Source organism: Erinaceus europaeus, chromosome 12 (genome assembly GCF_950295315.1).
Source record: "Erinaceus europaeus chromosome 12, mEriEur2.1, whole genome shotgun sequence".
Taxonomy (NCBI): Eukaryota; Metazoa; Chordata; class Mammalia; order Eulipotyphla; family Erinaceidae; genus Erinaceus; species Erinaceus europaeus.
The window spans coordinates 90,321,148-90,334,918 of record NC_080173.1 but is presented as its reverse complement, the minus strand read 5'-3'; the positions used below and the strand labels follow the sequence as shown (position 1 = coordinate 90,334,918).

Genomic DNA, 13,771 nt, shown 5'->3' with positions numbered 1-13,771 from the left:
TCAGCATGATTCACAAAGTCTTTTTTCTTTCCTTTTTCTTTCTTTGTCCTTTCACGTCTTTATTTTTAAATTTTTTTTGCAATATTTTTTATTGATTTATGGGATAGAGACAACCAGAAATCGAGAGGGAAGAGAGTGACAGAGAGGGAGAGAGACAGAGAGACACCTGTACTCCTGTTTCACCACTTGCAAAGCTTTCCCTTTACAGGTAGGGACTGGGGGCTTGAACCGGGGTCGTTATGCATTGTAACATGTGCACTCAACCAGGTGCGACACAACCCACCCCCACAAAGCCCTTTTCAATGAAAACACAGCCAACATTTCAATCGTTGTCTTCAGGGACTACTTTACTTCCATCAATACCTACAATCACTCTAAATGTGCTAGTTAACTGAAGAGAAATATCCCTTTCACACTCACCCAGCAGGGATTGGGTGATTCTCCTTTGTGTGTTCCCAGCTGGCCTGAGCTTACTCTACCAAAACCCTCACTGTTCTGTTTGTTAATATTTATTTATTTATTTATTCCCTTTTGTTGCCCTTGTTTATTGTTATTGATGTCATCGTTGTTGGATAGGACAGAGAGAAATGGAGAGAGGAGGGGAAGACAGAGGGGGAGAGAAAGACAGACACCTGCAGACCTGCTTCACCACCTGTGAAGCGACTCCCCTACAGGTGGGGAGCCGGGGACTCGAACCGAGATCCTCATGCTGGTCCTTGCACTTTGCGCCACCTGTGTTTAACCCAACTCAAAGATTAAAATAATAATCCCAGGTCCTGATGGAATTGGAGTTCATCTTCCCCTAACAACCCTCCCGCCCCCCCCCCCCCCTTAGGGTCTGAACCAAAATTCTTTTTTTTATATTTTATTTATTTATTTATTTATTCCCTCTTGTTGCCCATGTTTCTTACTGTTGTTATAGTTATTGTTGTTGTTGTTATTGATGTCATCATTGTTGGATACGACAGAGAGAAATATAGAGAGGAGGGAAAGACAGAGAGAGGGAGAGAAAGAGAGACACCTGCAGACCTGCTTCACTGCCTGTGAAGCGACTCCCCTGAAGTTGGGGATCTGGGGGCTCAAACTGGGATTCTTACGCCAGTCCTTGTGCTTTCCATGTGTGCTTAACCTGCTGTGCTACCGCCTGACTTCCAACCCACACTGTTTAATTGTTTAATTTCCTCCTTATCTAATTTTGTCCTTCAGAGTAATATGTCCTATAAGCTTAGGACTCCAGTAAGTTCACTATTGAATCTCAACTTTTTTTTTTTTTAAATGGAATTTGGAATCCATGACTCTCTGAGTAAGTAAATAAATGGGATAGTGAAAGAAGACAAAAAAAAGAGAAACAAGTAAAGAATAAATGGTTTGTTCCATAGAGCACTTAGCACACAGCAAGCACTTGACAACTGTCCACTGACTAAAATTGTTTGCTCATTTTGGTCATCACCAGACTGACTTCTTCAGATGGAAAGAGAGAGAGAGGTAAAGAAGGCAGCCTCTCTCTTTCCATCTGAAGAAGTCAGTGTGGTGATGACCAAAATGAGCAATTTCAGTCAGTGAACAACATGCATGGTGGGGGCCTGACTCAAGCCTCAAGTCACATGCTTGGCAAAGCAGGCACTCTTTCAGATGAGTTACTTCCAAACTTTATTTGGTGACTTTTGCTTTTTTTTTTTTTTAAAAAAATCCACTATATTTTAAATAAAGAAAGGAAACTATACAGTAAGTTTCTCATGATGGAACCTTTTTTTTTTTTTTTTTTCTCCTGAGAGCTGAGTTTTCCCTGAAAAATCACTGGAGCTCTCTACTTAAAATCAAACTTGTCGTGCTGAAAACTTTTCTCAGGATGCAATCATGCCTGAGCCAGTCAAACTCTAGGAATGTGATTCCTTTGCTTCAGGCCAAGTCACCACAACTACTGGAATATTACATTTGAACCAACTTTCCCTGCAAAGGGCATGAGACTTTACACAGAAAAATGCACTTCAAACATTTGGAGAGCTGAGGAAGGGTATTCTAGAAAGACACGAGTATTGTAAGCAAGACGTGATGTAGTCACTTCAGGAATCTGCCCAACCCGATTCCCAGAAGTCACTTGGGAAGGGAGAGAAGTCACCTTCATGAAAGTTTCAGCTACCAAGTTGTAGATGCTACCATGATGACAAAGTGACTTCTCTAAGGACGGATGAACTCACCAGTGTGTCCTGAAACCCCACCTCTCCAGAACCCTGCCCCACTACAGAAAGATAGAAACAGGCTGGGAGCATAAATTAACCTGCCAACGCCCATGTCCAGCGGAGAAGCAATTACAGAAGCCAGACCTTCTACCTTCTACATCCCATAGGGATCTTTGATCCATACTCCCAGACAGATAAAAGAACAGGAAAGCTTCCAGTGGAGGGGATGAGATATGGAACCCTGGTGGTAGGAGCTGTTTGGAATTGTACCCCTCTTATCCTATGGTCCTATTGATCATTGTTAAAAAAAAATAAAAGAGTGAGGTCAGCTACTATGACTTCCTTCCCCAACGTTGAACAGAGCCTTATCTTCCATCCTAAGATACCAGAGTAATTTTACCTTTTTCTCAATTTCTGCAGCTGTCTGCTTAGTGATTTCAAGGTTCTCCACCAAGGCAGTTTCTCCCAGGAAATTCCCAGATGCTGAGGAGAGGCGAGAGAGCAGGTTGTCTTCCAATGTCTTGAGGGTGATTTTGAACCCATTCTGCTGCTTCGTGAGATCTGACTGCAAATACCATGTAAGAGAAAATCAGTCCAACAACCCACAGCATCCATCCTACTCTTGGGGTGGGTGTGCATGAACGAATGAATGCTCCAGGCCCATGATCCCTCCTCTCTCTCTCTCTCTCTTCCTCTCTCTCTCTCTCTCTTTCTGTTATTAGATAGAGACAGAGAGAAATTGAGAGAGAAGGAGGAGATAGAGGAGAAGAGAGACACCTGCAGACCTGCTTCACTGCCTTGTAGGTGGGGAGCCGGGGGCTTGAACTGGGATCCTAACCAGTCTTTGCGCTTTGTGCCACCTGCACTTAACCCGCTGTGCTAATGCCTGACTCCTGATCCCTTCTCTTAAGAGAAAGCCAGGTGGAAGTGCACAAAAGAGTGTAAATTTAAATTTATTTATTTGTCTTATTTTATAAGCAGACAGACAGCAGACAGACAAGCTAAATTCCAACCAAGCCGTTCGTTAACTTGTCAGGTGCTTTTGGGCTTCATTATGATCTATTTGAGCAACCACAGTTGGGTTATGCAAAGCTGAGCACAAAGCTGGTTCACAATATGCATTCCCTTGAACCTGTTTCTGTCAATAGTTACTAGGTCAAATGTCAGCTCTCTGGAGGGTCCTGTCTATCACCATTTCACTGTCCCCAAATGAACATTTCTCCTCTCGGTTATTTTTAAAAGAAAAGATAAATAATTAAATAAATAAAGAGAAAGTGTCTTACACAAACTAGATGAGACCACTGTGGTACTGTTCTCAGTTCTGACTGGGTTTCTGTTCTTCATACATAGCTCACTTCAGTTTCCCTTTCTGCTGTTAGATTCCGTGCTTGGAAGCATTGACAAGCTACTTATTCGGGAGATGAAGGTGTGGTGGTGGGAGCAGGCACATACATTTATACACTTGCAGTTTCTTTGTTTTTTTTATTCAGCTTGGCATTCTTACTTTTGTAGAGCACTGCTCAGCTCTGGCTTATGGTGGCATGGCGGATTGAACCTGGGACTCTGGAGCCTCAGGCATGAGAGTCTCTTTGCATAACCGTTATGCTATCTATCCTCGCCTACTTTTGCACTTTGGGAAAGAAGAAGGTTTCCTATCTGGGTCATCAACCCCTGCCCTCCTGGACTGTCATCTGCTTCTTCAAAACATATGCCTTTGTCCTGCCTGGTGGCCAGGATCCACTGTTTGCTTTATCTTCTTTAAAATTCTCACGTTACTTGAAGTGACATTATTATTCAAAGTTATGTTTGGATTTCATTCTTATTTTCTCTGTCCCTTTGTTAGACATAGTTTCCCTTGTTCAATACAGAATTCTTAGTGGTCGTAATATCCTCTGTTCCCTTCCCCCCAGTACAGTTCCACATCACACTCACCACCACATTTCTATGCTCCCCACCCCACCAATTACACTGAAGAGTTAGACACTGGGAGGACACAGTTCTAGTGATTTATCTGCATCACATGTAGGAATGAAAAACATACCTGAGATATAATTATTTTGTAAAAACAATTTAAATCATTCATAAAAGTATAAAAAAAAGTAGAAAGTCATGGACTCTTTGGAATATTCCTGAAATAGACCTACTAGCTATTTCCAAAATGGAGACCCCAAATCTTCATCTGCAATATTCCAGCCTTTAGATTCATGATTAATCAACAATTTATATGGCTTTATATGTTAACTCTTCTTTCAGCCACCAAGTTCCAGATGCTTCCATGATGCCAACTGGACTTCCTTGGGCAGATGACCTCACCAATGTATCCTGGAGCCTCGCTTCCCCAGAGCCCCACCCCACTAGGGAAATAGACAGACCTGTCAATGCCCATGTTCATCAGGGAAGCAATTAAAGAAGCCAGACTTTCCACCTTCTGCACTCCATAATAACCCTGGGTCCATACTCCCAGAGGGTTAAAGAATAGGAAAACTATCAGGGGAGGGGATGGGATAAGGAGTTCTAGTGGAGGGAATTACCCCTCTTATCCTATGGTCTTGTCAGTGTTTCCATTTTATAAATAAATACATTTTAAAAAAAGTATAACAAAGGATACTTTGCTAGCACTGAACTATGCATTCCTTCCCACCTGTCCCCTCATTTGTATGTTAAAGTTCCTCCCCACCAATATGAAGCTAGGACCTTGAAGGAAGTAATTAAGGTTAATTGAGGTTGAAGATAGGGCTTGGTTCTGATGGGATTAACTGCCTTCCTTTATCAGCAGAGACACAAGAAAGCCTGTTCATTTTCTCTCTTCACATACACAGAAGGAAAAGAGGGACCCGGGGAAAGATGGTAGCCTCCTATCAGCTAGGAAGAAAGGCCTCCTCAGAAACCAGTCAAACTTATTGTGCCCCTCCCCACCCCCCATCTTCCAGCTTCTACAACTGTTAAAACAAAATCTTGTTTAGGTCACCTGGAACATTAGTTATCACAGACTAAGATGCTTCCTTAACATGGTTGAACCCACTGTGGTTGTCCTTATAAAACTGAAGTTCATGGGAGTTGGGTGGTAGCACAGCCGGTTAAGCACACATAGTGTGAAGCCCAAGGATTGGCGTAAGGATCGCGGTTTGAGCCCTCCAGCTCCACACTTGCAGGGGGGTCACTTCACAGGTGGTGGAGCAGGTCTGCTGGTGTCTCTCTTTCTCTCCCCCTCTCTGTCTTCCCCTCCTCTCTCCATTTCTCTCTGTTCTATCCAACAATGATGACATCAGTAACAACAACAACTACAATAATAAAAAGCAACAAGGGCAACAAAAGGGAATAAATAATTAAAAAATATATAAAAATTAAAAAAAAAAACCTGAAGTTCACTTGGTCCTGGACATAGACAGGTGAACATGTGTAATGAGAGGCCTTGAGACTGAGTGGTGGCACACATTACCATGAGCAAGGTCTCGGGTTCAAGCCCTCAGTTCCCACCTGTAGGGGGAAAGCTTCACTAGCAGTGATGCAGTGCAGTAGGTTTCTCTCTTTCTCACTATTTCTCTCTGTCCCCTCCCTCTTTTGATTTGCCTCTGTCCTACCAAATACATAAATTAATTTATACAATTTAAAAAAGTGCGGTCAGGTTAAATGCACATGATGCAAAGTGCAAGGACTGGTGTTAAGGATCCTGGTTCGAGCCCCCAGCTCCCCAACTGCAGGGGAGTCGCTTCACAAGCGTTGAAGCAGGTCTGCAGGTGTCTCTCTTTCTCTCCCTCTCTCTGTCTTCCCCTCCTCTCTCCATTTCTCTCTGTCCTATCCAACGATGACATCAACAACAAAGACTACAACAATAAAACAACAAGGGCAACCAAGGGAAAATAAAACTAAAAAAAAACCGAACAGAACAGGGCTGGGTGGTGGTGCACCTGGTTGAGCGCACATATTACAATGTGTAAGGACCCAGGTTCAAGCCTCTGGTCCTCACCTGCAGAGGGAAGCTTCACAAGTGGTGAAGCAGGGTTGCAGGTGTCTCTCTGTCTCTCTCCCTCTCTATCACCCCCCTTCATCTTGACTTCTGGCTGTTTCTACCCAATAAGAAAAAAACCCAACAACAACAATAATAATAAAAAACAGACCGTCACAATGGACTCAAGTACATGAATAGTCCTGTGCTTATCCTTGTTCTTGGCATAAGAGTGTTGGCCTAGCTAACTTCCATTTTCCTGTATGTTATCTTGTTGTGGTCTCCACTCCCATATGTGGTGTTCTGTGTGCCGGATGAAGAACTGCTCCCAGAGGACCTAGCAGAATCTATGCTACTCAGCCTGCCACATCTGTCCTGGAGGGGGTGTGTGTGTCAGTATGGGATCTAGTGATAGAGCATTTTCTTTCCCCATTCCTCTGTGGATTTCGGATGTACCTTTAGGCGCTCCAAGTCTGGCCGCTCCATACTGACCACAGCAGCTAATAACTGGTCCTCCAGGCCGTCTCTGGTCACAGTGAAGTTGATCAGGGTGGCCTGAGCTTGCAACTCAGGTTGGTAATGAGGACTGGCCAGCTTGGTATGCAGGATGAGTCTAAATTTGGGATTGTACTCACACTCTTTGTCTCCTATTTTGATGAATCTGGAATGCAGACACCCAGTGTAAAGGAGGGGTATATTCCTCTGAGGTTTAACCAGGGAATACATTCTAGATGGTTTTTGCAAGATGATAGAACATGTTATTGTCATACTCAGTTTGATGAATTCCAGGCACGTCAAGTGCAAGGCCTCGGATTCTTTCTGCCATAATGTGGGGTGCAAGAATGGGCGGTGGCAAGTTTTTTGTTTGTTTTTTTTCTTTTTTCCAACACGGAGCCATTCATGTTTACATAGAGCAGTCAAAGCAGATGAGGGGGTAGGGTGCTGATGCAACTGGTTAAGTGCACACAGCACTAAAGGCAAGGAACCTTGGTTCGAGTCCCTGGCTCCCCACCTGCAGGGGAGTCGCTTCACAGGCGGTGAAGCAGGTCTGCAGGTGTCTATCTCTCTCTGTATATATCTCTCCCCCTCCGCTCTCAATTTCTCTGTTCTATCCAGTAAAATGGGGGGGGGGGAAGGCTGCCAGGAGCGGTGGATTCGTAGTGCTGACATAGAGCCCCAGTGATAACCCTGAAGAAAAATAAAAGAAAACCCAAAAAAACAAAAAACTGGGAGTCAGGCAGTAGCGCAGCGGGTTAAGTACACGTGGCACAAAGTCCAAGGACCAGCATAAGGATCCTGGTTCGCTCCCCACCTGCAGGGGAGTTGCTTTACAGGCGGTGAAGCAGGTCTGCAGGTGTCTCTCTTTCTCTCCCCCTCTCTGTCTTTCCCTCCTCTCTCCATTTCTTTCTGTCTTATCCAACAACGATGACATCAATAACAACAACAATAATAGCTACAACAACAATGAAAAAGAACAAGGGTGACAAAAGGGAAAATAAATAAATAGAAAAAAATTATATAAAAAAAACAAACAGATGAGCACACGATGAAAAATTTCCAGCAGATGGCAGTAAAGCAGTTGGAGGAAGGGACACGTCTGTGTGCCCAGAGGTGCCTTTTATATAGGTCAGCAATAGGAATTAGATTTTTTTATGGCTGAAGCAAAATGAGGACTATAGGTGGAAATGGTAAATTAAAGACAACTTGGGCATCTGGGCAGTGGGCAAGGCTCCTAAATAAAGCCACCCTTCATGATAATGATCACATTCCTTATCTCACAAGCGGCTGTTTTCATCTCTTTTCCTCTGCCTGCCAGACATTTACTAAGTCATGATTAGCTACCAGCACCCCCCAAAGCAACTTGACAAAGAGTTGAGTTTTTGCTTCCTTCAATCACTTTGGTTCTAATGTCCTTCCACAAATAGCAGCCATAACACAGCTATCTTCCAGGAAACTATCTCTAGGAGACAAAGGCAGTTAAATTGTGTATGCGTCCTGTCAGAAAGAAAGAAAGGGGGTGTGTACTGTAGAGAACTATTTAACCTGAGCTTGTGTGAGAGTATTTTGGGAAGAGTGGGTTTCTCATAGCTCTGCCACTGTCTGTGCAGTAACTCCTCACAAGTGATCAGCCTCACAGTCAAGTTTTACCTTCCTTTTTTAATGACTTCTCTTCCAAGCAGAGGTCCCAGAACAGGATCAATGGACTCTTCTAGGTTTTCAATCAGCACCACCTCTCCAGCTTCTAGAGCATGTTCTATGGTTTGAAGGTAGCTAGGAGAGGCAGTTGGACAAGATGGTAAGGTAGGAATTTATAGTCGATTTAGCCAGAGAATCATGGCCTCAAAAGTATGACAATAAACTTGGAGGTTTAATTATATGGGGTGATTTCTGTGGTCACATTTTACTGATTTTTTTTTTTTTTTTTGGTTTTGTTTGGTTTTCTAAAGATTTATTTGCGCAGGTGGCGCAAAACACAAGGACCGGCATAAGGATCCCGGTTCAAGCCCCCGGCTCCCCACCTGCAGGGGAGTCGCTTCACAGGCGGTGAAGCAGGTCTGCAGGTGTCTTTCTTTCTCTCCACCTCTCCATCTTCCCCTCCTCTCTCCATTTCTGTCTGTCCTATCCAACAAGGACGACATCAATAACAATAATAACTACAACAATAAAACAACAAGGGCAACAAAAGGGAATAAATAAATAAAATAAATATTTAAAAAAAAAAAGAAAGATAGGATGAGAGAGAAAGAAGTAGACATCACGCTGGTACATGTGCTGCCCGGGATTTAAACTTGGGACTTCACGCTTGAGAGTCCAGTGCTTTATCCACTGTGATATACCTCGCAGACCACCATTTTTACTGATTTTTATGTGATTTCATACCTTTTTAGAAATAGGGAAAAGTTACAAAAAAAACCCAAATATGAACATTTTTATTTATTATTAATTAATTAATTAATTAATTTGTAACCAGAGTACTGCTCAGCTCCAGCTTATGGTGGTATAGGGGATTGAACCTGGGACTTTGAAGCCTCAGACATGAGAGTCTGTTTGCATAACCATTATGCTATCTACCCCCACCCCCAAACATGAAATTTTATTCTAACTATCCTGCCATTTGTTATTGATTTTCAGTTATATCTCTAAGTATATTAACACACTTTGATCTAGAATTATGCTTATTTATTGCTGGAGTCACACAAACAGTGCATCTGCTTGACAGTTTAGTTTTTTCACATTTAGTCTATTGAAAATATTTTGGGGGTCGGGTGGTAGCACAGTGGGTAAAGCACACATGACGCGAAGTGCAAAGACCAGAGTAAGGATCCTGGTTCGAGCCCCCAGCTCCCCTCCTGCTGGGGGTCGCTTCACAAGTGGTGAAGCAGGTCTGCAGATGTCTATCTTTCTCTCCTCCTCTGTCTTCCTATCCTCTCTCGATTTCTCTCTGTCCTATCCAACAATAATGGCATCAGTAACAACAACAATAATAACCACAACAACGATAAAAACAACAAGGGCAACAAAAGGGGAAAAAAAATCCTCCAGGATCAGTGGATTCATGGTGTAGGCACTGAACCCCAGCAACAACCCTGGAGGAAAAAAAAAATTCCACATGCCATTACACTTCTGAAATGATTTTTATATGATTTGGTATTCACTGTGTTGATGCAGCCAGTTATCAAAATTTAGATTACTTTTAGTTTTCGGTGCTATGTGGCATTAGCTAGACACATTAAAATGATTTTCCCAAAATATATCTATAAATCTGATGTGATTCCATTCCAAATAGTAACTAACAGGGAGATGGCTTAGTGGTTACCAAAAGTACAAGTTTTGACATGTGTGAGGCATGGGCTTAACCCCTGGAAGTGCATATAACAAAGCAGACTCACTCATTCACTCAGATAAACACATCTTAACTCCTCCTCAAATATAAATAAAACTTCATATACTTTGCCCAAAGATTAATTTACTTCTATGAATCTCATTTTTTAAAATTTTATTATCTTTATTTATTTAAAGACAGAGACAGCCAGAAATTGAGAGAGAAAGGGGTGATAGAAAGGGAGAGAGAAAGAGAGAGACCTGTAGCCCTGCTTCACCACTTGCAAAGTTTTCTCCCAGCAGGTGAGGACTAGGGGCTCGATCGAACCTGGGTCCTTGTGCACTGTAGCATGTGTGCTCAACCAGGTGCGCCACCACCCAGCTTCTGAATCTCAAATTATTTAGATAAAAAATAACACCCATAATATTAACCTTATCAGTTGCCTGAATCAAGGAAAGTATCTGAGCTCTTCTCCTTCCTTCTGCTTCCCTTCTTTTTCTTACATATCTTAATGGAGCAAACAAGAATTGAGCACTGAAATTACGAAGCTCAGTTGTCACAGGGCTAATGAAGCACTGTGTGTGTGTGGGGGGTGGGGGCTGGGGGAGATGCTGAGACCTGAGCAAATGAGTCCAAGTGAGTGCTGGATGGACATTCTCTCTGTCGTTCATCTTCCTTCGTGATAATTTGCCAACTCGGTTGCGACAAAGCTGAGTCCCAGGTACAAAAGACTCTGGAAGGTTCACAACTGTCTCCACTGCTATGAACTCACAGCGAACGTGGTGCTTTTTCTTAGGAGAAAAAGCTTAGATTTGCTTTATGGGCCCTTGGATCAGAGGGTGTAGGGTAGGTGGCAGAGAGTAAAGAAAAGCAGTGAATGTCTGATATGAAGAAGTATATAATACAGAGTATCCATCATGAATAAGATGTGATGTTTGGGGAGGCAGCGAGTGCTCAAAGGGAGATAAACGAGTATGCCGGGGATGATGGAGAAAGGACACCTGGAAAGGGTCAAGAGGTTGATACGCATGCAATGATGAAGGAAAGAAAAAACAGGGGCCCGTCAGTTGTGCGGCGGGTTAAGCACACGTGGCACAAAGCGCAAGGACCGGCGCAAGGATCCCTGTTCGAGCCCCCAGCTCTCCACCTGCAGGGGAGTCGCTTCATGGGTGGTGAAGCAGGTCTGCAGGTGTCTATCTTTCTCTCTTCCTCTCTGTCTCCCCCTACCCTCTCAATTTCTCTCTGTCCTATGAAAAAAAAAAAAAGAAAAAATGGCCGCCAGGAGCAGTGGATTTGTAGCACAGGCCCTGAGCCTCAGGCATAACCCTGAAGGCAAAAAAAAAAAAAAAGGAAGAAAGAAAAAGAAAAAAACCAAAGTGTCAGAGCCCAAATACCTTTTTATTTACTTATATATTTTATTTCATTTATTTTTAAGCATTATGAATCCATTGCTACTGGAGGCTAATTTTTCCCTTTTTAAAATTTATTCCCTTTTATTGCCTTTGTTGTTTTATTGTTGTAGTTATTATTGTTATTGATGTCGTCATTGTCGGATAGGACAGACAGAAATGGAGAGAGGAGGGGAAGATGGAGAGGGGGAGAGAAAGAAAGACACCTGCAGACCTGCTTCACCGCCTGTGAAGCGACTCCCCTGCAGGTGGGAAGCCGGGGGCTTGAACCGGGATCCTTATGCTAGTCCTTGCTCTTTGCATCATATGCGCTTAACCCTCTGCGCTACTGCCCAACTCCCATTTTTCCCCTTTTTGTTGCCCTTGTTGTTTATCGTTGTTGTTGTTATTATTGTTGCTATTACTGTTGTTGTTGCTGGATAGGACAGAGAGAAAGCGAGAGAGGTGGGGAAAACAGAGAGGGGGGATTCTTACACCGGTCCTTGCACTTTGCACCATGTGCACTTAATCCACTGCGCTACCGCCTGCCCCCCGGCCCCCAATATCTTTTATGGTGTTATTTTCTAAAGTTGACAGAAAAACCTGAGAAGCCTCATGGAAGGACCAGGAAATCAGAAAGAGTTCACTGGAGATGACACTCCACTCACAATTCCCTGCCCCTCCAACTGCACCCAAATATAAATGGTGAAAGTGGGAATTTTTTGAGTTCAGTCACCTACCCCTTCTGGCCAATCTGGGTGACCCGGAGGTCTTCACCGTATTTGTTCTTGATCCATTTGATGCCTTGTAGCTGAGGGTCAACCATGAGCGGCCAGCGCTCACAGTTGATGAGGATGGTGGCATTCTCCATGGACATGCGGTCTGCAGGGAGGCCCTCGTTCTGCCAGGCAGCGACATCGGCATCATCTGTCAGCATCCTCAGGGGATCCAGGGTTGGGGTGATGGGAATGGGAACCTGAATGACCAAATCATGCCACAGATATTCAGAAGGGAAGGATACTTTCTCAGTTGGGGCTTACTACATGTTGGTATCTTACTGAATGACAGGACTGCCTTAAAATCGTAGGGAATGTTCTATTGTCTGAAGGGAGGTTTGGGCAACGTACTCTACCATTCAAGGAAGATGGGTTCTGAAATTAGTGCAGCCTGGAATGTTCCTAGCAGTGACCACAGAATGTGAGCTCAGACCTAGAGGGATGAAGAGGTTACAGAGACTCCAAATCAATGGGGTTTATGGTCGACAATATTTATATACTGTTCCCATATTTGGGAGCTACTCTCTTCCCCATCCAGCTTTCTATCCTTTTTTCCAACTATGACACCATCTCCCCCAGACAATACCTGGGTCCACCTGCATACTAAATGTCAGGTGAAGGCAAAAACTAGTAAAGTCATCAATGATCCTGGGTCCATACTCCCAGATGGACACAGAATAGGGAAGCTATCAAGGGAGGGGATGGATATGGAGCTCTGGGGGTGGGAATGGTATGGAAATGTACTCCTCTTATCCTGTAGTCTTGTCAATATTTCCATCTTATAAATAAAAAAAAAATAATAAGGTCAACCCCTCCTGGCCTCAAAGACTAATTTTCTGGCTGGGTAATTTTTTTCTTTTTTTTTCCTTTTAATTTTATTATTGGATAAAGATAAGAGACATTGAAAGTGGAGGGAGAGATAGAGACATAGAGACAGAGAGACACCTGTAGCACTGCTTTACCACTTGTGAAGCTTTCCCCCTGCAGGAGGGGACCAGGGGTTTGAACCTGGGTCCTTGTGCACTGTAGTGTGTGCGCTTAACTAGGTGCGCCACCGTCTGCCCCCCTTTTTTTCTTGAAGCAGGTTTTCTTTTTTTTCTTCTTGAAGAACCACCGTCAAAATTGAGACTGTGTGAGTCTTTTGTTCTCTACTGTAGTCACCAAAGTGAGATTTCTGCCATAGATTTTACTCTTTTGTATTTTAATCAATAGCGTCTTTTACATGCCTGTGCTGAAGGTATCAGGGTCACTCCTCTGCATCTCCATTCCTCATGCACGTTTCATGGGGCTTCCCCCTCCCCTGTGTGTGCTAGTTCACACTAACTCTCTTATTTCATCCCTCACTAACAGAGGATTATCCTGCACCATTTCTTTCATTTTTTTTTTTTCTTTTTCAGAACAGGGGCCTTGTGCATGTGTGATTTTATCCCTTCCGGGATAACTCTGCTTTTGCTATAGGGGAAGATACAGAGAAGGGTGGAGGGTAGGAGACAGAGGGGGAGGGAGAAGGAAAACTACAGCCACACAGCTTCCCTCAGAGCCATGGGCTCAGATGGTGTTAGAACTGGAGCCTGGGCCATGTGCATGACTCCACGTGAGACCTCTAGGCTGAACTATATCTCTGGTCCATTCTGAGCTATTTTAATTCCTCTAGAATT

The 13,771-nt window shown here is 43.5% G+C and overlaps 1 protein-coding gene across 1 annotated transcript in view; it reads right to left on the bottom strand.

The window, feature by feature from the left end:
- Positions 1 to 13,771, bottom strand: part of DNAH9 (dynein axonemal heavy chain 9) — a 340,864-nt gene that overhangs the window by 70,745 nt on the left and 256,348 nt on the right. Inside the window, exons 53-56 of the mRNA XM_007522773.3 lie at positions 12,078 to 12,313; positions 8,275 to 8,397; positions 6,583 to 6,787; positions 2,581 to 2,745 (exon numbers count right to left, since the gene is read on the bottom strand). Coding sequence (XP_007522835.2) covers positions 2,581 to 2,745; positions 6,583 to 6,787; positions 8,275 to 8,397; positions 12,078 to 12,313 — 729 coding nt within the window. The remainder of the gene's footprint in view (positions 1 to 2,580; positions 2,746 to 6,582; positions 6,788 to 8,274; positions 8,398 to 12,077; positions 12,314 to 13,771) is intronic.